Raw genomic sequence first — 25,076 nt, forward strand, 5'->3', positions numbered from 1 at the left:
CAACTAATTCACAAAAGCAGAGCGACACGGTGAAATAATATTTTTGATCTAGAACACAGCAGCAAATTTTAAAGAAAATCTTACGTGTATTTTAGTGTAGTCCAGATGAGTAAGACGCAACACGTACTTGTAGTACCAAGACTGACCTCTGAGAGGCAGCATGTTATCTTGAGTGTATCCAGATTGATGAAAAGTAAAAAGAGGACAAATATATATATTAAAACATACTTATGGATTATTTAATATAAATAATATAAATCAACCCCCTTTAGCATCGAGAGAGAAAAAAAATCTGGTGTTCTGCCTGCCTACGCAACCAGTTGATATAAAGTGCATTCATATGTGTTACAGAGACAACTATTGTGAAAGCACTATATATAAATAATCATGTATTGTGTTGTAATGTATTGTACGGTATAAAAAACGATTAAACTAAATGATTAAGCGTCTTGGATAGATCGCGCAGCTTTTTTTCTGCTTTGGCCAATGCATGTGACTCTTCCGCCACCTACTGGTGACTTGAGGCACTAAGCCTACAACCATATTGTAAAATGATTACCGTATTTAATTGTGCAATGATATATCTATGATTGTAACTTCCAGTATGTAGGACAGTGTATGTGTCAAAAAGTGGGCGTGTCATTTCCACCGTGAAACCTGATCTTCTGTGTCCATTCAAAGCACAGTGTGTGAGTATGTGTGTGCGCGCGCGCGTGCGTGCGTGCGTGTGTGCGTGTGTGTGTGTGTGTGTTACTGGAGCCAATGGTGTCTGACAATGGAGCTGTGGCTGTGTAAGAGAGACTCTGTGAAATATGCATGAGGAAATCCACACCTGTTTCCAGGTAACCCAGGCAGGCATCCTCAACCGTGACGCTGACTCACCCACCCATTCACTCCCTGTGTGTGTGTGTCCACGCAGGTATACGCATTGACAGCTTCACCCGTGCAGGCTCTCTTGATGCTTCACTCCAGGCATCCCCCTGGCTGCTGCTGACCACTTGATGAAGCGTAAAAAGGAGGAAAAAGAGGACAAACTCGAGTTAAGCCAGAGCACAGGAAGTGAAGTCAGAGCAGCGTCCAGCCGAGGCCAGCATGAATCCTTTGTGGAGACTTTATAAGGGCAAAGTCTTGAAGACGTTCAACCCGGAGTACGTGGACGACTCGGCTGAAGAGGTACTGACGTACACACTTTGAATTGAGGAATAGCACTGGCTATCACACAATGTGCATTTAGGCCCTGTGGTGCACGATGCTTCCTCTGTTAGTGATTTTGCAAACACACGTTGACTGAGAACGCTTTTTATGACTCCCTGTTGATGGACGCTTCACCTTTTCCAGCGAAGTCTGAAAAAATGGATTGCACATAAAAGTAATGTCAACAATATATTTAAATAAAAGCTATAGACAAACACTTCTTAGAGATACAAAAAATAGAAGTACTGTTCTCAGGCAGTGATTCCTTCCTGTGCCACAAGAGGGAGCCCCACGCTTTGAGAGACACTGCAAAATGTCGTGGGCCTCATTTTGGCTCCATCAAAAGTGAACCAAAAAAAAAAGAGTGGCGAGAAACTCAATCCAGCACAGAAGCACAACAAAGGGATCAGCTGGCATTGCTCTGGAGTGACACGTCAGGCCACGTTCTTCATTTTGTATGTGTGCATGTGTGTGTGTGTGTGTTTTTTCAGGTGAGTGAGGTTGAAGAAGACATGATGAGTCCAGTCCAGCATGATGAAGGCCAGAACGCTGTCTCCCAGCTGGCCCGCAAAGTATGCCAAATGGGATTTCATATGGGAACGTCTCCTTTTACCTTTGACCCTGTGTGTATACATGTATATATACATATATATTTGTGTGTGTGTGTGTCCAGATGCAGGGGGCGGGGGCCAAAAGCTGGAATAGACTGTCAGCTCTCTTCAATAAAGACGACGAGCACCAACTACTGCAAGAGACACCAAGTCCTCCAGTCGCTGACCAGTGAGTGGACTTTAATGTGTGCGAGTGTGATTGTTCACATTTGCACATATTTGTATTACATTTTAAAGATAAGGTGTGAACATATAGTGGTAAGAATGCTTAGAAGAAACCTGAAACTTATATTTTAAATAATAATATAAAGCAAAGGATATATCCTTCATCATCATATGTAATATGTCAGCCCACTTGCAGTCAAGCCAGAGGAACCGTGCAGGCCCGCTCGCCGCAGTGGATTCTGGGATAGCTTCGCTGCCAACTGGGCCGCCAAGAAGCAGGCGGAGGCTGCTGCCGCCGCCACCCGCGAGGCGATGGATGCCAACGAGGGGGTGTCGGAGGTGGGCGAGCTGGAGGAAGAGGAGGCGGTGGTGGCGGGGCCGTCTGAGGCAGCGGCGATGGACGGCGAGGAGGAGGCGGAGTCACAGGAGAGCGATGGCAACAACGGCTTCTCCAACTACATCACGCTGGGAGGAGGAGCGGGCAGTGAGGACGCTTCCTTCAAGTGGAACTTTGTCACCAGCAAGCTAGCCGAATTGAGGAGGGCCAGCCCAGCCAAGAGCAACTAGAGAACGTAGAGGAAATCCAGCCCCTGCTGGGGAAATTCAGGTATTACAGCAGGTAAGAAAAAATATGCAATCATAATTCAATTATAATACAGGGAACCGCATTGAATTTATTTTCAATATTTTTTTTAAATATATTTTTTGGGTTGGGACAACCCTGTCTTTCATGATCTCATTAGTTTATCCCTGCTTATGCAATAATTGTTTTGAAAAATAATAAAAAATGATATCACATGTACAACTTACAGTACATTTTCCAGTGGAACAATTGGATTCTATTTGATTACGATTCGATCTAAAATGGTACCGCTGTAAATTTTGTCATGTTTATATGGCGAAACATCAATTCAAGTCGCTCCACTTTAAAATGTACCATCTTCCAACAGCAACTCAAAGAATTTGGGACTGTGAGATTTTTGTGATTTTTTTTCCCCTCTATTGTGTTGTGTATGTTTCATTGTGTTGTTTTGTTTTTCGTTGAGTACCGCAATAGAAATGTGGTTACAGCATTTGGGACTGACTAACTGATGATACATGAACTACAAAAATCAGGATAATAAAGAGAACCGCTTCACATTTTTTGCTTTTTCTCATTATTTTGTATTTCGTTTTGCCCTGTAAGGTAAACAATAACTGTTGTTTAAAGTATAAGATGTTCAGATAATAGCTGGATGGATTATTTACATTATTTTGCGTTTATAAATTCCCTGTTGTGGACAATGGCAACCTAAGGCTATAACGCCCTTGTCCACCAGGGGGCGACATTTACCTTTGCACTGTTGATACCACTCGTCATCACGTCAGCAGCCAGCCAGTCTGTTTTGGTTCTTGCTCTCGCGTGACGGAGAAATCTGAGGCCTGTTTGTCCTCATTGATTGAATCGTCGGGAGCGGATCTGCTGCCCCCACGTCCTCCTTTTTGGACTTCCTGTACAGTCATCCCAAAACAATGCTTCCTTTGCAGCCTCACATCCTTTCAAGTCAGAAATCATACGCATTGTGTTATGAAAATAAAATGTTTTCCCTCATGATTTGGGCATAAAAAGATCACCGTTTGACAATTCTCTCTAACGGTTGTGTGTGTGCCCTATGACCTTCGCAATTTGGCTTCTCTTTGGCTCCTGCTGTCGCACTTCCATTTTTTCTTCTCTTCTGTAGCCTGGCACAGCATGGTGCCATTTTTACGTTTGGTGTGCACTGTGCAGACTCCCTGCACACCTTTTTCATTGACTTGTGGGTTGAAGATGTCCGGGTGATGTCATCATCGTGTGCTTGTTAAATTAGTCACAGGGGCGGAAAGGTGTGAATAAATGAGCTGGCGGGTGTTTTCTCTTGTTTTGTCTGACTAAATGGAAGTTTACGAGAGAAACGGGGGATGCATAAACACAGACATGTCTGGTGGCGTTCAGATATGACCACGGTGGGTGTCTGCTGGTGACTCATATCACATCTGGAAAAGTTGCACGCACATGTACCTGCCTCAAACATGGCAAGGCAAGAAACAGATGATCTTTTTTGTTTTTGTATTGTGTCATGACAACACGAGAACACGAAATGGAATATTATTTAATTTAATGTTTATTTGATCAATCACATAAAAGTTTGGTCTTTATAGCAAACAAGTCAGGACAAGTGCACATGAATCACATCTCTGGACATTATTTGCATATAACAAGTAGCTTTTACTTTTTATGATTCACATGTTTGACAGGTATGAATCTCACCTATCGTAAAAAGTGCGAGTCAGCAAAATACCTTCACGCATTACACACATTTGTTGATGTGAGGAGCGCAGATGTGCATCTTCCCGCTGTAATCTACAGTACAGCCCAAACTTGTCTATGTTCTCATAACAAACTGCTGAGAAAAATATTTACAATAGACAAACATTCACGGGAGTGTTTCAAAATAGGGTTTCAAGACAGGTTTTAAGCCTCAGAGAGAGAGAGAGAGAGAGAGAGAGAGTTTTCTCGTGTTCAAGTTACTGTTGCTCCAGCTGCTACTTTCTCTACATGTTGTTCTTTGCTTCTGTGTACACGCGTGCACTCAGCCACATACACCGTGAGAGCCTGTAAAATGTTGGGAATGTAGGGAACAGAAATAATCTGTTCCAGGGTCAAACTGTGGCCATGGTCACAACCTTTATTGACCATACAGGCGATGTTTGAAGTCGCATTGTTAAGATATGTTATGTTATTCTGGCTAATTCAAAATTACAAATGGCTAACCACTGCAAGAAAGACACGTTTCTGGTTAAAATTATGTATGATGAACCCTGGCGGCCTTTGCTAAAGGAAACAAACAGCAACAGAAAGCCAAAGAAAAAGCACCAGATGAAAATACAACTTGTGCTGTAGTTTAACTACACAATTTAGCTCGCTAACTATGATATGATATATTACACTATACTACTATGCTACTTTAAGATATGCTATGCTACATTATGCTATATGCTCCACTACAGGTATGCTATGTGATGCGACAGTATGCTATGTTACGCTAGGCTATGCTACACTATGTTGTGCTACATTATGGTATTTTAAGCTATGCTACAAAATGTGCCAATGCTAGGCTGCCTTTGTGAAGCGAAAGGCATCTTCGAGCCTCGGTCAGCGTCTCCTGACAGTCTATTTGTGACGTGGGAATGCGTGCCCACAGCGAGTGCGGGTGAAAAGGTCCTTGGGTGTCCGGCGGAGGTGCTGACGGAGGGCGTCAGGAGGTTCCACTTTGCAAGTTTCTGCAGTTTGGGCCACAAATAGATGAAATTTGGCCCTTTACAGCATGGCTTATACTAACCCAACATTTGCATTATCAAGACTTTTGTCATAATATTTGACGATATGAAGAAAAAAAAACTGATTGTGTGGCGCATGTGGATGCATTTTAGATCCTGTAGACAGAAAAAAATTGGATTGCTAAACATTAACTTGCGGCTTGAGCGCTATGTGGTCCACATGTAATATCATTAAATGGCCGCATATTTCCCAAATTTCATTTCCCCTTTCCAGAGGAACGTTTCCCTCCGGGGTGTTGCGCTTGTGGACGGGACAGTTAGACTTAATTGTACGTGCTCCTTCAGTCTTTGCAGCTGCACCTTTCCAATTGGGACACACCTTGGTGCAGATCCTCATGCCTCCTTGCAGGACGCCGGCTCGAGTGAAGAATGTTGACGTCTTTGTTCACGCCGCGCTGCAGAATGAAGCAGACTTCCTGTGTGTTGTTCCTCGCTGTGACAGGTAGTGTACGTTGTTTCCTGTTTCTCTTGAAGTTAGGGCTACAATTACGTCCGGCTTAGACTGACGGTTAAGTTACTTCCTCAGATAGAAGTTTTATACAATTGGCCTACCTGTGAGAAATGTACATTTTCTAATTCACACATCTGACCTTAAGATTGACCTTTTATGATAAAAATCTCAAATGTGTTTGTGCTGATTTGCTACTCAAATAAGAGCTGCCGAGGGTTTCCCGAGCTAACATTGAACATTTGGGTTGTTTTTAAAAAATACAAAAAAAACTACTTTTATTTCATCTTTAAAATAAATAAAATGCTTGAAAGATATTTTGTTCAATTTCCTGTAAAAAACGTTTTTTCACATTTAAAAAAAATACCATTTTCTTCTTTTACATTTGATTATATACAGCTTTTTTTTTCTTGTCACATTATCTTGAAAAAAAATACTTTTTAGTTAAGTACGTTTTTTTTTAATGACTTTTCACCCCCTAATTTTCTTCCTTTTTAAGTAAACCCATCTTGTTGATGCGTCACTTCGCATACTAAGTGCCCATGCAGTGCAAACAAATTGTCCCATTCCACCACCACACGTCACGTGGGGCTCTTGCTGTGGTTTCGTCGCGGAGCGAATCCTCCGGGGAGGTCCGGCCCAGCGTGGCGCCGATCCGCATCGCCTTCCCTCACCCCGGCGGCTCAACCGGGCGCTGGCGGGGAGCGGCCAAACCCAAAAAATGTGGTGAGGTCACCGGCTTTGATGAGGATGAAGGTCTGAGAAAGCAAGAGTAGACAGACTGGCTCTTCATCCTCATCTGGAGCCTCACCAGAAAAGACTTCATGTATTTTATATTTTATACAGAGCGGCCGTACCAGTGGAAATCTTTTTTAGTTTCTGTCGAGGTCCTCATATAAAGGTCTGAGCCTGGACTCAGCCGGTCTGTCTGCAGGCTGGTCGTGCCTCCAAATTGATTCTTCACGGAGATCGAAAGGTTTTCACTTGAGGGCCAGGCACCGATGTTTTCATTAACCGGATTAATGGCAGCAAAAGCCCCTTGACACGGACACAAGCTGCCACGCAAAGGCTTAAACTTTTCATATTTCAAATATGTATACAATATACATTGCTAGTCTTGCATTTCCTCTGAATTGTTTCCCAAAATCCAACTTAGTTTCTGTTTGCTTAAGGGACAAAATATATTTTTTAAAATATAATATAGTTTTGTTTTTGTTCAGCATTTTTCTGTTTACTTGACAGATAAGATATTTAAAAAAATTCAAAATATTTTTTCTTTGAACAATGTTTATCTTTTTTTCTGTTAGCGTGTCATCTCTGTGACCCCAAAAGAGGGCTCAACAGGAGCCTCCTTTATATGAGCTCGAATATTATTTTTGTTCAATTTTTTTTTCCCAACAGCTTAGTGGGATAAGTGTGGTATGTGGGACTCTTGATTTAACCTACATTAAAGTGAGAACATTCCTTTTTCCCGTAAATCCTCATCTTGGGCGTTCTGAGCAGGTGAAAACAAACGTTGGATTTACTCGGGTTCGCTACTGTCGGCTTCTGAGCGGCTCTGATTAAAAAAGACAAAACTTGTCTTCTCCTTGCTTCGAATCAATGTACCAGCCCACCCCAAGTACGACGTCCTGCTCAGGTTTCCCAGACCCCCTTCGTGCCCCCCCCCTCGCTCATGAAGCAGAGGTCACATAGGAGAGAAGGCAATGAAAGGGCGCACCGGTGTGATTTATGGCCCCATGCCGGTACGGGATACCAACAACTGGATAGCTCCTGATACCCAAAACCCTTTTGCCAAAGTCGGGAGTAAACTTATAGCCAATTGGAATGGACTTAAGCCCTTTTTTTTTTTATTCTCTGCTGATCGTCTGAAATATTGCATTGTCCAGGTGTGAGTGATTCATCTGTTGGATTTTTTTGGGGGGGAAACTTTGACACAAGTGCTTAAATAAGCGTTCTCGTTGTACCTTGCACTCACTTGTCAGTTGTTTGGTCTGCTTCATATCAAGCCTGCTGGTCAAGGTCTGAGTTTATAGCCATAACAGCATTTTTTTTTTTTTAACCAATATCGAAAATTTGGGTTTTAATTCTCATGTTCGCTTTAAAGAAATGTCGCTAACGGGGTAGCAAACGAAAAACAATTATAGAAGTTATCTAGTATCAAGTTTAATACGGAATCCATTCTAACCCTGACACACATTATGATGACGAAAAGGAGGCGAGGGAAAAAAAAATGTGACTGAAAAGCAAAGGCACAGTTTAAGGCCACTTGGACGTATGGAAACTGAGCTGTTGCATGTGTGCCCGCCTGAAAGTGGAACATGACAAATGGATTCCAGAGTCTTTTCTCATTAGTCTTCATAATTGGGTCAGGTAGTTGGTTTTTGGACCCCCTGTGGATGTTTTACGTGAATGAAAACCCACATCGGCATCCTGGCGTGGTTAACTGCGGTCTTTGTAGGTTTTATAGGGTATTTCTGTTCCCTGTGACTTTGCTTGCTCAGCACTGCCCCGATCATGTCCATCCCTACAATTATACGTTGGGAATTGTCCTCTGCCAGCTGGTGTCTTGTTTATTTCAGGGCAGCAGAAAAGATGGAGGGGGGGGGCAAACCCAAAACATGAGCATGTGTTTAAAGCTTGTCCTGTGAACCCAAAACAGGATGTCTCACAGCGGGCCCTGCGCTCAGTGAGGCTGACATAGGAGGCTAATAGTCTTGCTGCTATTTGAAAAGATGGAAGGAGATTAATGTTTTCTGTCCTTAAAAAAAATTTGTGTGAGCCGAGTACAAACCCAGATCTTTGGATTCTTAAAAGCTCTTCAAAAAAAACTTAAAAGGGTCCCAGAGAACGATTTTATGGATACTTTATATCGAAAAGGGTAAAAAGTTATCATAAACCACAAAAATGCTTTCTGGTCTGAGTGGGATCTGATTTTAATCTTGATAATTAATTTAATGACAATTTTTTGACTGCCCACACAATATTTACTTTTTTATATGCTACTTAGTGTCCAAAGGTGTTCCCCAAGGATTGGTACTAGGCCCCCCTTCTGTTACATTACCCAAAACAACACAGAGAACCAGTTGAAATCAGTCATTATTTGTATTTATTTGCCATGTGTATGATACAGATCTCTTTGGAGTAAAAAAAAAAAACACAAAAACATGAGCCATTTTGTAAACATGCAACCAAAAGTAGGTCCAGTTGAAGGAGTGTGCCTTGGAGATGATTAATGACACTAAAGCTATCAAGGTTTCCGAGTCATTCCGTTAATTTATCGCATTAGTCAACATACTTTGAATGACCCTGGAGTCTGCGTTTGGCCCGTACCGTAGAAGTGAGCGAGCCGTAGAGCTGGTCAGTGATGAATGAAGTGAGGTAGAATCTGTGGTTTTAGCTTTGAGGCTTTACCGCCACATGCAGCTCATCACTGAACAGCTTACATCTTGATTGTCTTTTTGTTTTAAGCCCCTTTCACACTAACGTCAATAAGTTGAAGGTACCAATGAAGGTTGAGGAAGTTGACTTCCATAACACTTCCATCAAAACTATTTTTGTCCAGGATTTCGGCAACCTACACTTTGACTTGACTTTTGAATGGTGACCATAATCTATTGAAAGCTAACTAGAAGAAACAGTTTGGTGTTCGTAGTACTTTTCACAGGTTCTCTTAGTGGTAATCAATAGTGTCACGAGCAATTATCAGGACAGTGTATATAAAAATAAAGTAGAATAAACCCCCTAGAAAGGAGAATAAGCTATATCTTTATCACCTCGTTTTCTGTCCATTTCAGTACATGAACAACCCCACAGGGGAGTCTGGCAAGTTTGTTCCAACGCCTGCGTTTAATAATAATAATTAAAAAAAAAGCTCTGAATTAAAACAAAGACATTTTTGAATGAGGTACTCATGGTTCACTTTGCGCCGCTTTTCTCCAATAATTTAGTTCACAAAATCTGTGCTGTCATTATTAGCATGCAATTATAGCTATGTGCCCTCAAAAAACAGTTCAGAATCCAGTTCTGTTCAGGATTGTATATCTGGAATCAGTCCATTTGCAGATGATCCATAAATAGTTTGATCCATTGAGTCATTTGGGGAAAAAATCTTTTTCAAGAATCAACCGCCACATTACTGACGTAAACAATGTGCTAAATGAAATATAGTCCTCTAGATCAAACCGTAGACTCTTTGGGTCCTTCCCGGGCGGCATTCTTGCACCCGTAGAGCCACTTGATAACTCGAGCGTTCCTCTCAATGATGGACACGCCAGTGGGTGGCTGCTCGGCCAGCTCCTCCTGAAACAACCCGTCCCCAGAGTGGCGGGAGAACTCACTGGGCTCTGTACCGCCGTCGCCGGCAACGCTGCGAAGAGCCAGCGAAAGGGTGTCTATGGAGCTGGCGCCTGACGGGAAATTGTCCCGGCCGAGGCGCTCAATCAGATCGGCGTCCAGGCCGCAAAAGTCAAAGAACTGCTCCTGTTCAGACCAGGCTACAGAGCAGCGGAGATGCAGGTCCGATTTGGAACGACGCAACACCCCAAACTTGCTCCCACATGACGAACGCTGCGGTATCACCCTTCTCCACGGATCGTTGTCGTCCATGCCTTCATCTGTGGTATCTTTAGATCCATCATTGGTCTGATCTGTTGTAGAGCCCAACCCCGGGCTGGTGATGGAGCCAGGGCTATGTTCCTGGTCTGTTCTGCTGGATCTCCTGCTCCCTGGCCCACCGTCTGTCATATCCTTATCATTAGTCCATGACATGCGGGAGTCTCCGTCCCGCGAGGGTGCTTTCTCCTCGCCGATGACCATTTTATGGACTCCCCCGCCAATCTTGTCCCTCATGGAGCCCTGGAAGAGGCGGCGGACGAAGCTGTAGCCCTTCAGCTCCACACTGCCATTCTCGCCATTGGGACTCTTGCACTCTTTCTTCTGCCGGTAGATGACGAGCGAGTCGGGTCTCATCATGCGTTTGCCAGTGCTCCTGCGGAGGACGGGGGCACTGTGCGGGGCCACTGGGGTGGTGAATCCGTGTGCTCTGGGGCTGGGGAGCTTCCTGTTGTTGATGACGTTTTTATGAGCCTCCATGTCGATGGAAGACAGTTGATTCTCCTTTCTGGAGTCGTCGTTTTCATTTTCATCCCTGGAGGTAAAAGATCCGGACAGAGTGGAGAAGGGGGTGCCGGATAAACGGCGAGGAGGGAGTTGGGGAGAGGCAAAAGCCCTCCGAGGCGGCGGCGGGGTGGCGCACGGCACCAACACTGGTTCCTGTTTGGTGTTGATGACCTGCTGGCTCTTGACATACTTAGCCTTGTCTGCTTCCAGCCTCTCTACGGCGCTAATCGCTCGACCGTGGTTCCCGCCGTCGATCTGCCGCCGCAAGTACTCCGGACCCTTGTTGAGGAGCCGAAGGGGGGACGGTGACCCGATGGGGGTCAACGGCTTCATGATGATTCCACAGGATAGGAAAGACCTCCAAACTGTGCAGTCGCTGGTTCAACACGTGAGTTTCATTCCTTGAAATTGGAGGGTAGCATTTGAGGAAACCACAGTGTTTAAGTTTGGTGTCTCTTTTTGCGGAGGGGGGTAATCTTAGCGCTTAGGTTAATTGATATCCAGTATGTACACAGTCCTTTGGATAAGTGGGCGGCCCTTTTTGTGTCGGAAAGTGAGACACTCCCTGGCCACAGCACAGCCCAAATAGCAGGCGGGGTTGGTCTTTGGAAAAGTCGGCTTCTTTGCCTCCCTCGACTCGCTTGCACCCGGCACCGGGCAACTCGACACGTCGCCTGACAGATGGGTCAATGTTTTTCGCCGTGGCCTCACCTGTGTGGACCCTGGGGAGGCACAAAGAAAGAGAGAGGAGGTTTTAGTCGTTTGACAGAGCAGATGGCAGACGCTGCTATTGTTGCCTGTGCGTATTTAAAGCAGGTGGGAGTTGCATGGCCTCAAGATGCCAACCTGACACATGTCACTCATACAATGTGTGTGACCTTTTACACACTTGGCGAAAATGTCCCCAAATAAACAATGGACAGAGATAAAAAAATAACAAGAAACAATAAATATTTTATAGTGCTCGTTACCAGGTTCTGTTTTGAAATGATGAAACCACTACAAACATAGCAGAGAGACATTCCGGGCTGCGTGAACGAGGCGGGCTCGAATCGCGCCACATGTTTATTACGGGCATATTTATGGCTAGCTCAGCATGTGTCTGTATTTAGTGTGGGGTCATGAGTGAATCGGAGTGACAATGAGATGTCTGCTAAAAGACAGACGCTGTGTGTTTGTTGTCTAGCTAGCATCCTATCAAATGTTATTTTAGCCTTTTTCCTGTGGGCGTGAAACAATGAAAATGACATAGTCAGTCAGTTGTAAACTTCTTTTTAAAAATTACACAAGCATTAAAAAGCGAGATGTGTAAAAAAAAGAGATGCATTACTAAATTGTTTTTTTTTTTTTAAGAATTTGATACATTTTTATATTTGAATGAAAAAATATGACTTAAAACCAACCTTTTGATAATACAAAATAAAAAATCTTTCATGTTTTCTCAATACTAACAGGCCGCCTTTTCGCTTTCACGTGACCTTTTAGCTCGTACGGCTTCCACATCACAAACGACATACGGCTATAAATTCTCTGTGGTCCGACAACCTGGTGGTTCCGTTTTTCTCCAGATGTCAAGCTTCCAGCAGTCAGAAGTCCTTGTTTAAGAGTAGGAAAAACATATAGAAAAAGAAAATGTGACCGCTGAGTGGAGCTAATTAATTGGATTTTGTTTACCAAGAGATTAGCGGCTTCTGTAGTTTCCACCAACGACAATATTGTCCGTTCTTGGTGGAGGATAAAGAATATATGCCTCTCAGTATTGTAGTATGTCTGGTTCAATCTGTTTGTGTTCAAATATCCAAATGTCTCAATAATCTGACGATGAAAGAAAAAAATTGCTGGTATTTCATTTAAAGGCCAAATGGCCCAGCCCTACGACTGAGAACAAACAAACCCTAAAGAGCAACAAACTGTCTCGTCAGATGTTGTGCAAGCGCATTCTAATCTCCGTTCTGCCAGGCGGGCTGGCTCTCGCCCCACAGGAGTTTGGAGGCTTAGCGGGAACGACCCCATGCTGGCGAAAGCAGAAACAGATGTTTAGCGTCGCGCAGCATGGAGATTCTCCACGTAGACCTGACGCTGCTTTTTAATCACTAGGGAAAGGACTGTTGTGTAATCAACAAAGTAAAACAGTTACAAATGGCATGATTACTAGGTGACGTATAAAAATGTGTCTCTGGAGAGAAATGTGAAATTCAAATCACAGAGTTAATATTTGATGTATTTCCTAAAATGTGTCTGAGACAGCCTTTCTGAATTGTGCCCCACGGTGACATCGCAGTTTGGCTAATTTGCATAATCCTGCCTCCAAACGGTTGGGCCATAGTTTTTGTATATACTATTATTAAAATTTTATGGAGGGCTAGCTAGCTTTATTATTTGAAAAAAATATATTTTTATGCGTCATGAGGCGAATGAAAGCATCTGGCCTCAGGAGGCTTCATCAGTGCCGTCCCCGAGAGGTAAACACAAGATAAGAGAGCATTGGACCACCTTGATGAAAGCACTGAGCGCCGCTCACCTGTCAAAAACATCTGGAGACAGACTCGGCTACGCTTGCGCGCGCCATGCTTATGCACATAAACCACAAAATGTATCAAGACGGTGACAAAAGCACCTTTTTGGTTTTAAAGCTTCTAAACAAAGAGAGAGGGGCTTTGTTGACATTAGTAATGGGTCACAACAAGTCGTCTTGGTTGTTCAGCCTCATTAGTCGGGGAGGGGCAACACGGCTGCCATAAAACATAAGACGTCAACTTCTGTCCCCCCGCCCCTTCCCCCTCCAAAAAAGACAAAGAAAGCAGACAATATTGTAAATCTTCTGGGTATTATCGCGTCTGAGCTGGTGGTTGCTAATGACTTTCTCTGGTGACCTCCACAATTTGACACCCCCTACCAACAATCCCCCCACCCTTGCCAACCCCACCCTTAAGACACTCCCTTACCACAAATGGACAAGGGTCCTTAATCAGCTTGCTTTTGTCATTCAAAGACAAAGACGAGCACTAGAGACAGGACAGTGACTGACTACAAACTGATGAGCCCCGCTCCCTTCCAAAAAATGTATTCTTTTGTGATATTATCTATCCGTTTAGCGAGTATTAATTCTTTATTATTTTTCTGGATTAAGAATGTATATTAACAATGTAAAATATCTTCATAATCATGACGAGATCGATTTTTGTGCAGATTCTGAAAACCTGACCTAAATATCAGCAGTGGTATCACGATACTGACCCGGAATCAGCTTGATATCAAGTCCTGACCAAACAATGTTGTTTAAGCTTGTGACCGGAACATTTTTGCTATTTGACACAAATTTGTCGGTTAACTATGTCACTTAGTCGTTTTTATTGGACTGTCCTCGATGAACCCCATCGAGCACTGGTGGGTTGCTAGAGAATCGATAGTGGCCCATTTAAAGTATGTAGCAAACCAGCAGGGGGTCGAAAGTAGATGGTGGGGGCTTTTTTGAGCTGACCTCACCTTTGAGGTCACGACACAGCAGGAGCAAACGGCCTGCTCACCATAGCTCCCGAGTGCTTGCTAACCTTTGGACCATTTGCGTTGTCGTCACGTTTGGTCACCGCACCGAATCTCCTGACGCGCTTGAACGCGACGCTGTTGTCCATCATCAGGGTTGTTTCGCTTTTGAAGACGTCGCAATTTGGGGTCGGCAGGTGGCCGACTTGACACCCCGTGCGACTTGAGCGGCCCTCTTAGCACCTCGTTAAAAAACACATCTGCTTTGGACGTTTTGACTTTCTGGATTATTTTTGACTTTTTTCCTCCCACTTTGCAGGTTATTTCTAGTCTGTTCTCTTTTGTTTATTTCTATTGTGCAAGGCGTGTGTTATCCTTCCCAAGTGGCTCGGAACAGTCCCATTACATGACAAGCAAGAATCTCCAGCAAACCTTCTCTATTTCACCTCACTTCTGTTGTTGTTTTTTCGGGCCGGCCGCCACGCGCGCGTCGCCGTTAACCTCTGTTGAACCCGCCAGCTGTCTCGTCTCGTTACGCGTCGGCCGACCTGCTTCCCGACAAACGCCCGGCGGACCCACCCCACCTTCCTCCTTCTCCTCCTGTCAGAATCACACGACAACATCCGGTTGAGGCCCGGCGACGTCGTCACGGTTGAGGGAAGTGTGACGAGGATGTGAGCACGCAGGTTCGCAGCTGTCAGACGCACACTCGGGATGGCGGTCTGTCAGGTCCGCTTTAGATGATTTGAGAGCCGGCCGTAAATAATTGATAGAATCATACGTCTGCCGAGGCTGCTGATGTAACAAACGTGACGAGAGCGATGATGATAGTCAAGTCGACGCGCTTCCGAAGTTAGACGGGAACATTTGGGGCAGATTTGGACGTCTGCTAGGCATAGGAAGAAGCAGCTTGTGCGGATTTTTCCTTAACATTTGTTGCTTAGCTGCTTTATTTATTATTTATTCATCACTCTTATTTATTCATTGTTTGTGCCTTCGTGTTTTTATTTTTTTTGTGTTGTTTACTTGTATGTATATTGTGTACTATGTCTTGTCACCGTGGGATAGTGGGAACGTAATTTCGATTTCTTTGTGTCTTGGCATGTGAAGAAATTGACAATAAAGCTGACTTTGACTTGACTTGACTTTGCTGTAGCTCTGGCCACTGCAGTTTTATACTCCACAATCTCCACTTGGTTGCAGCGCTCCATTTACTTACTGCCCTTAATCTCCGCTTGGATAAAATCACTGAAATACACGTTCATTCCAACCGAGTCATGATTTTTGCTTTTTGTGATGGCCCCTTAAAGATACAGTCACATCTGCCTCATGGACAAAAGTATTGGAACACAGCTCTTAATCAGTTTCACTTAAAATGTAACGACCCAATCTTTTTGCCTAACGTAGAGGCCTTTTTTGTTTTCTGAGAGGAAGTTCCCAGGCGGTCCAACAAGCAAAAAAGTCAAATTAGAAGGTAGGACGGGTCCACATCTGATGTTCCTGCTCCGGCTGTGGATGCAAAGCTTGTTCGAGGGTTGTGGGGGTAATGATGTCATTAGCGGGGGTACGTTGCCCCTCTAATTAGAAACGTAAGCACAACTGGAGGGGGGTCCTTACATGCAGAAAGATGAAACAGCTTTGAAGGTGATGTATATGCGATGCCAGTACATGCCCGTGATAAGAAACACGTGCAGCGGTCGGCGTGAAACAATCAATCAGGTTGTTGCCTCCGCCACGCAGTCTCAAGAACCATACGGCCAAATGTTGGCAAAAATAGCTGTTGAAAATGGATGGCCACTCCCGTAATAATATATTAAGTCATGAAAATATGAAGTGATGCTTGTTTGGTGTTACCAGGTTACGGATTGTCCCATTTTTATATTTTAGGGCCGGAGGTTTGGACCGTTTCATCCCGCTTGGAGGCGAATGACGAGCGGACCCGGGAACAGATGACGGCTTTGGCCTCGGGGCAAGTCGCGCTTGACGGAGGTAATAACACACTCGTAGACACAACCGAGCGTTACTATCGCTCACAAGATCCAACAAGCTGCCATACAACACCTGCATAATTGGCACACGATAAAGGCCACCGGGGAGGAAAAAGTTGAATGACGATTGGATTAGTCACGCTGGATGACGTCACCATTAGATCACTCTCCTTTCTACCCACTTGGGATAGTCATTTAAAATTAATCGGGAATTAAAAAGTATCAGGAAAGTCGGTATTCATTGGCTTTGGCCTTTTCCAAAAATCAATCATTAAATGTCCTCAGCGGAGATTGTTCGGGTGAATGTTTACAACCCACGTGCGCTCTGTTTAGTCTACTCGGGACCTCGTTTACCTGTCTGCCGGTCAAACTGATTCACTAATTATTTTTACTGAATAGGTGAAGTAGCATGTCTCTCGAGACTTTATTTCAGCAAGCATCTAAGGACTGAAGAATTTGGTTGATCCAAAAGTTAAGATAAAGTTTTCGTGTATTAACAAGGATGAACCTCTTGTTACACTTTTACAACTGACAAATACATGCAATTTATTATTTTAATGACTTTTTGATTGTCACAATTTGACCCTAAAACACTTTGCAATAAGCAAGTTTGCAATATGCACTAGCAAGTTTATTTAAAAATACATTTTGAATGATTAATAATCAATGTAATCGACCTTAAAGTTTATCCAAACATTTGCATAAAAATGATAATCAGTGTTAAAGTTATGTTTGAAAGGGTTCATTTGCAAATCTGCTGCGACTACAAGTGTGTACATGACTGTTGAAATGTCAAGAGTGGAAAGCAACCCACGCTGGAAAGTCACGAATCCCCCAAATCTCAAAATTAAAATTTACTTGGCACTTACCTATGTTGGCTTGGTAATCCGCTTTTGTTTTGATCCAATGCAAAAAATGTCGTGACGTTATCTTGCTGTGACGGACAGACGCTTCTCTTGCGTGGACGTCGTGTGCAATGAGGCAGCGTGGGGAGAGAGTCGTGCTACATACAGGGGGGGTGAGAGAGAGCGAGTGAGAGAGCGAGTGAGAGAGAGAGAGAGAGAGAGAGGATAGAAAAGCTGCGGGGGTTGGGCAGGTATGTGTGTGCGCTTGTGTGTGAATGTGTGTGTGTGTGTGTGTGTGTGTGTGTGTGTGTGTGTGTGTGTGTGTGTGTGTGTGTGTGTGTGTGTGTGTGTGTGTGTGTGTAAACTAACTCCCACGTGTAGCTGAGGTAATAGCGGGTGACGTGAAGTGCAAGATAAACATGACACCGAGTGTAGAGCAACAGTTAAAAAAATAATTTGGGAATAATACAAAATGATTTAATGATTATGGTCATGAGTGATAATTAACGTTAGGTAATAATGAAGTTGAGTTCATGATTGAGGCCTAATCAATTACAAAGGAGAGTTAGGGGCTGCATGAAATATTATTATTCTTCCTGGGGCAGCATAACAGAAAGTAATTGAGAAGCACTGCCCTCATCAATAATAAACTATTATATGATTGTTAAATAATGTAATAATCGACTACAGATGTTGAGTTACACCCAGAAATTTAAAAGAGGAAAAGTGTGACGATAACCATAGAACAGGAAATGATGGCAACACAGGAAAGTGCCTAGCTGCCCTTACTCATAATGACCGAGCTAATCAAATTTCAGTTGAATTCACATAATTAATATGACTTAGCAGATGCTAACAAGTAGCATGTAGCTTCTGGGCATGACTAGAATAAGAACGACCAGTGTCTGGGTGATGGTTTTACTCTTCCAAGCACTCCATGATTAACTTTGTTCTAAAAGAAAAGACTGATTAAGGACTTGCTTGATAAAGGAAGGATACATTAAAGATGCGCTTCACTTGTGATGATAATTCGCTGATTGAGTGATTATCTCCACTGATACGGTTTGATTGATTTGATCCTGTTGGAGTGTTTCACACCTCATCATTAGTGGACATAATTGAATTTTCTGTCATTAATCTTCTTTATATGGGTTATTTTACAGTGATCATCACATGACTCTCACTTTCCGCCATTTTGTTTTTGTGTTTAGCTCATCCTTTCCTTCCTCAGCTATCACACCTAGGTCTTTTTTTTTTTTTGACGTGGGGTTGGTGGGAGGAAGAGATAAAGCAGGGATCCACACCTGTTTTTCATTCCCAAGTTCATCACTCACGACAGGCAGATGAGTGAGAAGACACAGGGCGAAACATTGGGAAGTATTTTTCCCCATAATATAAACTGACTCCAAAACAGAACCATACATAACGGTTTAGTAAAGAAGTCAATTATATTGATAGAGTATGTTAAAAAAAACAATTACAGCTGAAACAAAGTGCTGAACATAAATAAAAAACAAACATAAAACATATGCATGCGCACAGCCAAAAAGAAGCTTTATTGGAGCGCCAGCAGGTCAACAGCGGTGTGCGCTGTTGACAAATGACATGTCTCAGAATAGAACTTCCTGTTTGGTTGAGGCTGCAGTCACGCCTCATTTGGGGGTCACCACCAAACGGGAGAAATGTGCTCCGCTTGATCTGCCTCTCTGCCGACCTCTGACCCTTCGTCCCCCCCTCCCACCTGGAGGAAATCATGCTTCCTGCTGAGTTTTGTTGCGTAGTTCTTCGCTGGTGGCGAGGTTAGCAGGTGGCTAACGCTTCTTGGTGACAGTTTGAGCTAACAGTTCTTGGCGCCGTGTCGACACGTGGCGCTAATCCTCTAATAGTTGCCAAAGATCACGGCATAGAATAGAGAACATGTCTCCCCATTGTGTTTGCTTGAGCCTCCCTGCTGACCTTCGAACCCGAGTCAAACAACTCTCTAAGAAGTTACAACTCCTTTTGCCCGGCGTTGACGTCTGGCACGGACATCGGGATGCGAAGAAAAACAAAGATTGTACATAAATCCCCAACAAGACTCACTCCCTTTGATTGTTTTGCGTAGGAAGACGGTCATAACATGCTGGGAATCCGGGCGGTACAATGGGAATGTCCGGAATGTATCATGTCGCCCATTTCCGAGCACTGAAGATCAGAATTACTGGACAAAGACGCGGAAATGTGAGAAATTCCTGGCTTGGAAAGAAATGTGTTGTTACAGTGGAACACCCCAAAGGTGGTACGGTGGAAAAGTGCTGAGAAAATACTCCCAGAAGTCAATCAGCGTGTTGTCTAATAATGGTGAGACTTCAGCTGGGTTAGGATCGAAAAGATATGACCTTCATTGGACTATTTTAAACTGAACAAGATCATGCTTTTGATTCGCTCTAATGGCGGCTCCTTTCCGCATGAATCGATTTACATTGACAATTAGTTAGAGACGAGGTGAATGGTTTCCACATGGGCACAATACGCCTGGTGATGAATTGCGCCTGCACGCTCCAATGAGCTAGAGATACCTTACACATTGAGCTGAAGGCTATGATTACATGATCCCTGTTACGTGAAAACCTTTCCAACTTTGTGCCAACTCTCCGACCCAGAAATTTTCCTATAAGAGCCTTTTCGTGATCCTCTTGCCAGCTCGCTGTCCTACATGAAAGGTATGGGTATGGGCAGGAAGTCAAAAAAGACTTCAGTAATTTCAGTAATCTGCTCTGAAAAATTTCTAGGCAGTATGAAAGTGGCTACCGAGCGCTTGAACATACAAGACGAGACCGTAAGAGACGTTTGCAGACAAGCAAAGCGATGTCCACTTAGTCTCGTGTTTTGGGACAAGCGAGGCGATGACACGGACGTGTTGTTCCTCCGCCGACCACCGGCGCTGTTCAAAAAGACGTGTCGCCACAGGTTGCTGGTTCAAGTGAGCGTCTCCTGTTTTCGGGACACTCACAAAGGAATGCCGGACTTCCACGCCTGAGGGAACTTGTCACAAGGCCACTTAGCCCTGATCAACACCTCTACTGGACCAAAAAGTCTACATTCAGAGCCATTTCCCACCGGAAACCATTTTTACTTGGAGTGTTGTTTAGAGTGTGTTGAGGTTGCTTTGATGTAACTGGCACCACATTAAAAGTAGAAAAGTCCTGGTTGGCTATACCAAGTTGTCTACCAAATTAATCACGCTTTGAGTATATGATACAACGTCAAAGATTTAAGAATTAATGAAATTCACATCGTCCGCAGCCATTGACCCTAAAGGTTTAGAGGTTGATCCTGACTTGATTGGTCTTGAGTTCCTTTGCACTTTGATGCAACCCTCAAGGGAAGTCCAAGTGCCCCTTTAATTAGCAGTGTGTGTCCAAGCTTCCCCGAGGGCAGCAGGGAGGTACACGGACAAGAGGGAACCACAGCGCCAGCTTTGAGGGGTAACGCTGATTGTCAGTCTGGCTCCAGCTAAAGGTAACCTCAGGCTGCTCCCACGCTCACTGCTGATAATAAATCCAAGGAGGCACAACTGGTAGTGACGCCTCTGTTGGGTCCCAGGTCATCTAGTACTAATGGAGGCCCACAAGGACAATTACTTGTTCAAGTAGAGAGGCGCTTCCTCTTCAACGAGGGCAGTTTTTGAGTTGAGAGTTATATCTTCAAAGATAGTTTGTAGATTTGTACAAACATATGATCCTTAACCTGGTTTTAGTCTTGACTCTGCCTCATCCCTTTATCTTGGTCTTGACTTGGTCTCAAGGTGGTCTTAGTCTTGACAAGGTTTCAACCAAAGTCTTGACTCAGTTTCAGTCTCAATCATCCCACCTTTCTTTGTATTGACTCAATCTCAACTCTTCAAACTTTTGGTCTCGGGTCAACCTCAACATACCTTGGTTGTAGTCTTGACTCTGTTTGAACTTGTCAAAGTTCCAGTCTTAATTTGGTCCCACTTTGAGCAGCAGCTAATTTTTTAAAGGAGATCTTATCTGAACGGCAAGAGAACTTGCTGCGTCAGTGTTAGTGGGGGAGTGCTGATGAGTAACTCTCGGGAACCTCTTGTGTAAAAGATATCCAAAAACACGAGAAAGTAAGCCAAACGTGAAGAGCAAAGTCACATCTGCAGTCACAACAAGGCCTCGTCTCAATGCATCCCTGACCTCAGTCGCTACTCAAACAACGAGAAGAAACAACAATTGATTGAAGATAGGAAAAAAAGCAAGCCTTGTTGAGTTTCTCTACGTCATCTGAGAAGGAAGAGTGGGCCCAAGGGACAAAGGGGCTTCTCATCAGGCTACTCGCTAATACGAGAGAAACTCAGCAATGTGTGACATTTCAATCCAGAACGGCCACAGCAAGTAACATCCGATATGATTTCAATTCCACTTCAAACGGCAATTTCAGAAAATAAGTGCATGAACTCATTTACACATTTTACCCCCAGAAAAAGAACACATCGACTCGGAGGGAGTTCATTCGGAATTCAAGGATTTTCTTCTCAGAACTATTCCCGATTGTGTATATGAACATAAATCATCAAAGCGGCCACACGCAGTCAGTCAGTGGGTAGAAATTAAGCCGTGCAACCTCACTGGCGCAGACCTCAAAGATGAATGTGTGGCTTGAAAATGATACGGAATGAATTGATATATAGCATGCTAAGCTAGCTTGCTATACATAGTAGCTTGAGTTTTGCGACACATCTGCAGCACGGTCGTCTACGCAGGTGGCGGAGACTTAAAAGCGCTTCCTGTCCACTCCTGCCGCTCTTATCTTCCTTCCTTCAAGCCCTTTGCAGCTTTCTCTCGTGTTCTGCTCGACGACGGCGGATCCTGCTGACACAGCTGTTGGCCGCAATGTGTGGGTGTGTGTTATTTGTCCAAGAGGCTAAAGAGGCAGAGAAAGCCCGTTTGATAAAGTAACTTTCCAGAGTCGTGACCTCATTGCTCGGCCGCTCGTTGTCGTTATCTAAGGCCGTTTTAGGTCAACTTTTCTGAGTCCAATGCAGTATTCATTAACAGATTTAATGTAAATAAGAACATCAGGTGATTTAAAAATTAAACTTGACTTTTAAGGAAGTGAAATTTTGAACCTTGAGTCACACTCAATTTCTTCATAGTTCCTATTTGTCATTGTATAGTTACAAAATTTCGCTATCGTGGAAGTTGCATACAATTGATCACATGAGTCTGCACATCACATTTCTTCATATTTGTTCGTTAATAATTTTAAAAAATGGAAATCTTAAAAAACAATCAGTTTGTTCCAGTGGTTTAGCGTTTGTATCATAAAACTGTTAATGGCTTGTTCACTACTACTAGTTTAATACAACAGGTAAAGGTAAAGCTAATTGCATAATTGTCAAGTAACACCATAAAGTGTCAAGTACAAATACGAGTTAATGACATCAGTGAATGCTTTGCTCTTAAAAGTTACTTGTGCCTGATAGCGGTCATCTCAGGGCATTCATTTTAAAACGAGCAGTAGAATTCCACTGGCATTGTCAACAAATGAAGGATTAAGATGCCAAGTTGGTAAATAAAACCTGATGGGTGTGTGTTCTGGTTTGTGTCACTCACTCAAAACAGGTCCTTCATTTCCTGTTTACAGTGTTTTCATTGTTCGGTCTCTGGAGACCACGGAGAGAGTTGAGCTGATAAAAGTGGCGGTTAAGAATACCAACGGGGCAAACAGATTTTTGGGCCACAGATAACGTGTTATCGGCGCTATCGCGATGCTAATCTTGTTCTAATCTGTAAACGTGTTGTGAGTCGCCTACTGGAACCTTTTAGACTTGTCTATTTTGAAGAGCTTGATAACGTATCTTTTAATCTCACTGCAGTGGGTGATTAGTTGGAGGATTGACAAAAGTTGGACAATACCAAAGAATCTCAACAATGTAGCGTTTATTTTGATCAAATTTGATAGCAATGAGAGAAGATCTTTAGGCTGAGTGTTGGCAACTCCAAACCAAAATGGCTGACTTCTGTTTCGTTTTTAGGCTTGGATTTTTGTGTCTTCAGAAATGCAGCAGAAATGACCCCCACTCAGGACAAAGTTTGCCCTTTAAAAAAGACACAAGACACTGACCTATGTGTAGAGGTGGGAGGTCTGAGGCAAGAGGCGGGGATGGAGGTCAAGCTCCATTTGGCATTGTTTGGAGGCCATGCAGGTCTTGGGTCTCCGGCCGAGACCTGACCTAAACTGTTTACTTTTTTGGAGAAAGCCTCTGAAAGCAGCGTGATAAATGGCCAGCAATCCAATCAAGATCTTGCCTTTGATTTGTGAGTTTTTTTTCCTCTTGCTGCTGAATAATGATGATAATAATAATGGCCCCAAAAGCTTTTTGTTCTTGGGAAGAATAAGGACTAATTAACAGAGAATGCCAGAGATCCTTCACACTGTCTGGTTCTCAACTTGGATTTAAATGGGGAAAATCTTACAATATGTACGGCACATATAAAAATTGTGTTCATCATGTAAATCTAGCCTGAGATATTCAGACCCTGCAACCTTACAGACTTAATTCCTTACTCCTCTCCAGAGAGCCATTTGTGGTTTTGGGTTTTGTCTAGGAAGCAAGTATGTGGTCAGCCGCTACTTCAATACCAAATTCACACCAGGGACATCCATGAATGTAGACTATATGATCGAGTTTGTGGGTCAATTGAGGCTCTTCAGAGAGGGGGTTGGATGAAAGCTCTGCAGAGTTCCACAGAGCCCCAGGGAGGCTACGAGAGGGGGAGGGGGCTCCACTGCTCTAATGCAATATTTAAGATCCAGCGCGTGTGCATACCCTGATGCTAAAAAAACCAAAAAAAAACCTGTCCTGCCTTATCATCGTCCACGCTGACTCACGCTATCCATGCATTCACTTGACATTCTCTGTGAGGCTGGAGGGCCGACACGTACTTGGGGGAACACACCAGTTGAGACCGGGACGGGTTGAGATGGAGTCACAACCAAGACCAAAGCTGGCTAAGACCAAGCAAGTCAAGTCCAAGGTCAGTTTTAGGCTCATATGATATGATAGTGTATTTTTACATCCTGTCGTTGAAATGGCCCATGTGTCCCAATACTTTTGCTCGTGTTGTGGATTGTAGTATTCACAAGCAGGCGGATTTCTTACAGAGTGCAAGCTTTCCTCACTATAGTTTTCGCTATGCCACGAGAGGTCCCGTCGATCCCCGAAATAGAAGCCTGCATGTTTTGTGAGAACTGATATTTTTATCATTTGCTCTGCTGAAAATGGCCGTTTTGTGGCTTTGTCCTCAGCAGCAAGTCGTCTCTCCCTTTATGGAAGCAGTAATCACAGAGGTTCCCTCCTGGTTTTCACCATGCTGGCAACAAACTCCGGAACGGATTCATCACACGGACTCTCACACATATGACAGAAAACTGAGGCTGATTAAAGACAGTGACGGTATACTTAGCACTGATGCTACGTAACCAACATTAGCCAAGGAGGCAGTGACGCGTAGGCTTGAGCGACCAATGGAGCCAAGTGGGATAAAATCTCATCATTATGAAAATTACAGCTTTTCTGCTCAATCAGGCGGTGCCTCATTTTGTGATGGATAAAATAAATGGCTTTGGGGAGGCCACTGCCACAGGTTATCATGTGGCAGACATAAATTGTGATTGTGAAAATCAGCTTTTTAAGAATAAAAGTTGTGAAAATGTCACATGATGTTAGGACACACTTTGAAAGCTGATTTGTGTTCTCGTTGAGATATTGCGAGAGCGAACACTGAGTCATGACACTGGGAGTCTCCTCCAGCTCTTTGAGGAGCGTAAGATACAGAACCAACCTCAATTTTACGCAATTGTAGAGAGAGAG

At 43.7% G+C, this 25,076-nt stretch overlaps 2 protein-coding genes and 1 long non-coding RNA gene across 3 annotated transcripts; 2 read left to right on the forward strand and 1 right to left on the reverse strand.

Annotated features, from left to right (window-relative positions):
- Positions 1-265: 265 nt before the first annotated feature.
- Positions 266-3,110, forward strand: LOC119136357 (uncharacterized protein C1orf232). Its single transcript, XM_037274706.1, has 5 exons — positions 266-842; positions 920-1,173; positions 1,686-1,766; positions 1,868-1,974; positions 2,156-3,110. The coding sequence occupies exons 2-5, from the start codon at positions 1,093-1,095 to the stop codon at positions 2,535-2,537; spliced, it is 651 nt and encodes a 216-aa protein (XP_037130601.1). The 5' UTR covers positions 266-842; positions 920-1,092; the 3' UTR covers positions 2,538-3,110.
- A 5,751-nt stretch (positions 3,111-8,861) lies between these two features.
- si:ch211-107n13.1 (uncharacterized protein LOC798535 homolog) lies at positions 8,862-17,366 on the reverse strand. The gene is made up of 2 exons (XM_037273989.1): positions 17,237-17,366; positions 8,862-11,618 (listed from the first exon to the last, which is right to left on the reverse strand). The coding sequence occupies exon 2, from the start codon at positions 11,227-11,229 to the stop codon at positions 9,955-9,957; it is 1,275 nt and encodes a 424-aa protein (XP_037129884.1). The 5' UTR covers positions 11,230-11,618; positions 17,237-17,366; the 3' UTR covers positions 8,862-9,954.
- Positions 17,367-20,584: 3,218 nt separating this feature from the next.
- Positions 20,585-24,921, forward strand: LOC119135721. The gene is made up of 2 exons (XR_005100602.1): positions 20,585-20,713; positions 24,512-24,921. It is a non-coding gene; the product is annotated as an uncharacterized LOC119135721 (long non-coding RNA).
- The last annotated feature ends 155 nt before the right edge of the window (positions 24,922-25,076 follow it).

The sequence above is a fragment of the Syngnathus acus genome, chromosome 16, assembly GCF_901709675.1.
Source record: "Syngnathus acus chromosome 16, fSynAcu1.2, whole genome shotgun sequence".
NCBI classification, from domain to species: Eukaryota; Metazoa; Chordata; class Actinopteri; order Syngnathiformes; family Syngnathidae; genus Syngnathus; species Syngnathus acus.

What these genes read in the sequence shown, in the direction of transcription:
- si:ch211-107n13.1 (XM_037273989.1), bottom strand. Translation starts at nt 11,229, where the DNA reads ATGAAGCCGTTGACCCCCATCGGGTCACCGTCCCCCCTTCGGCTCCTC.
- LOC119136357 (XM_037274706.1), top strand. Translation starts at nt 1,093, where the DNA reads ATGAATCCTTTGTGGAGACTTTATAAGGGCAAAGTCTTGAAGACGTTC. An exon ending in TGGACGACTCGGCTGAAGAG is followed by an intron (nt 1,174 to 1,685) that starts GTACTGACGTAC and finishes GTGTTTTTTCAG; the next exon opens with GTGAGTGAGGTTGAAGAAGA. An exon ending in TCTCCCAGCTGGCCCGCAAA is followed by an intron (nt 1,767 to 1,867) that starts GTATGCCAAATG and finishes GTGTGTGTCCAG; the next exon opens with ATGCAGGGGGCGGGGGCCAA.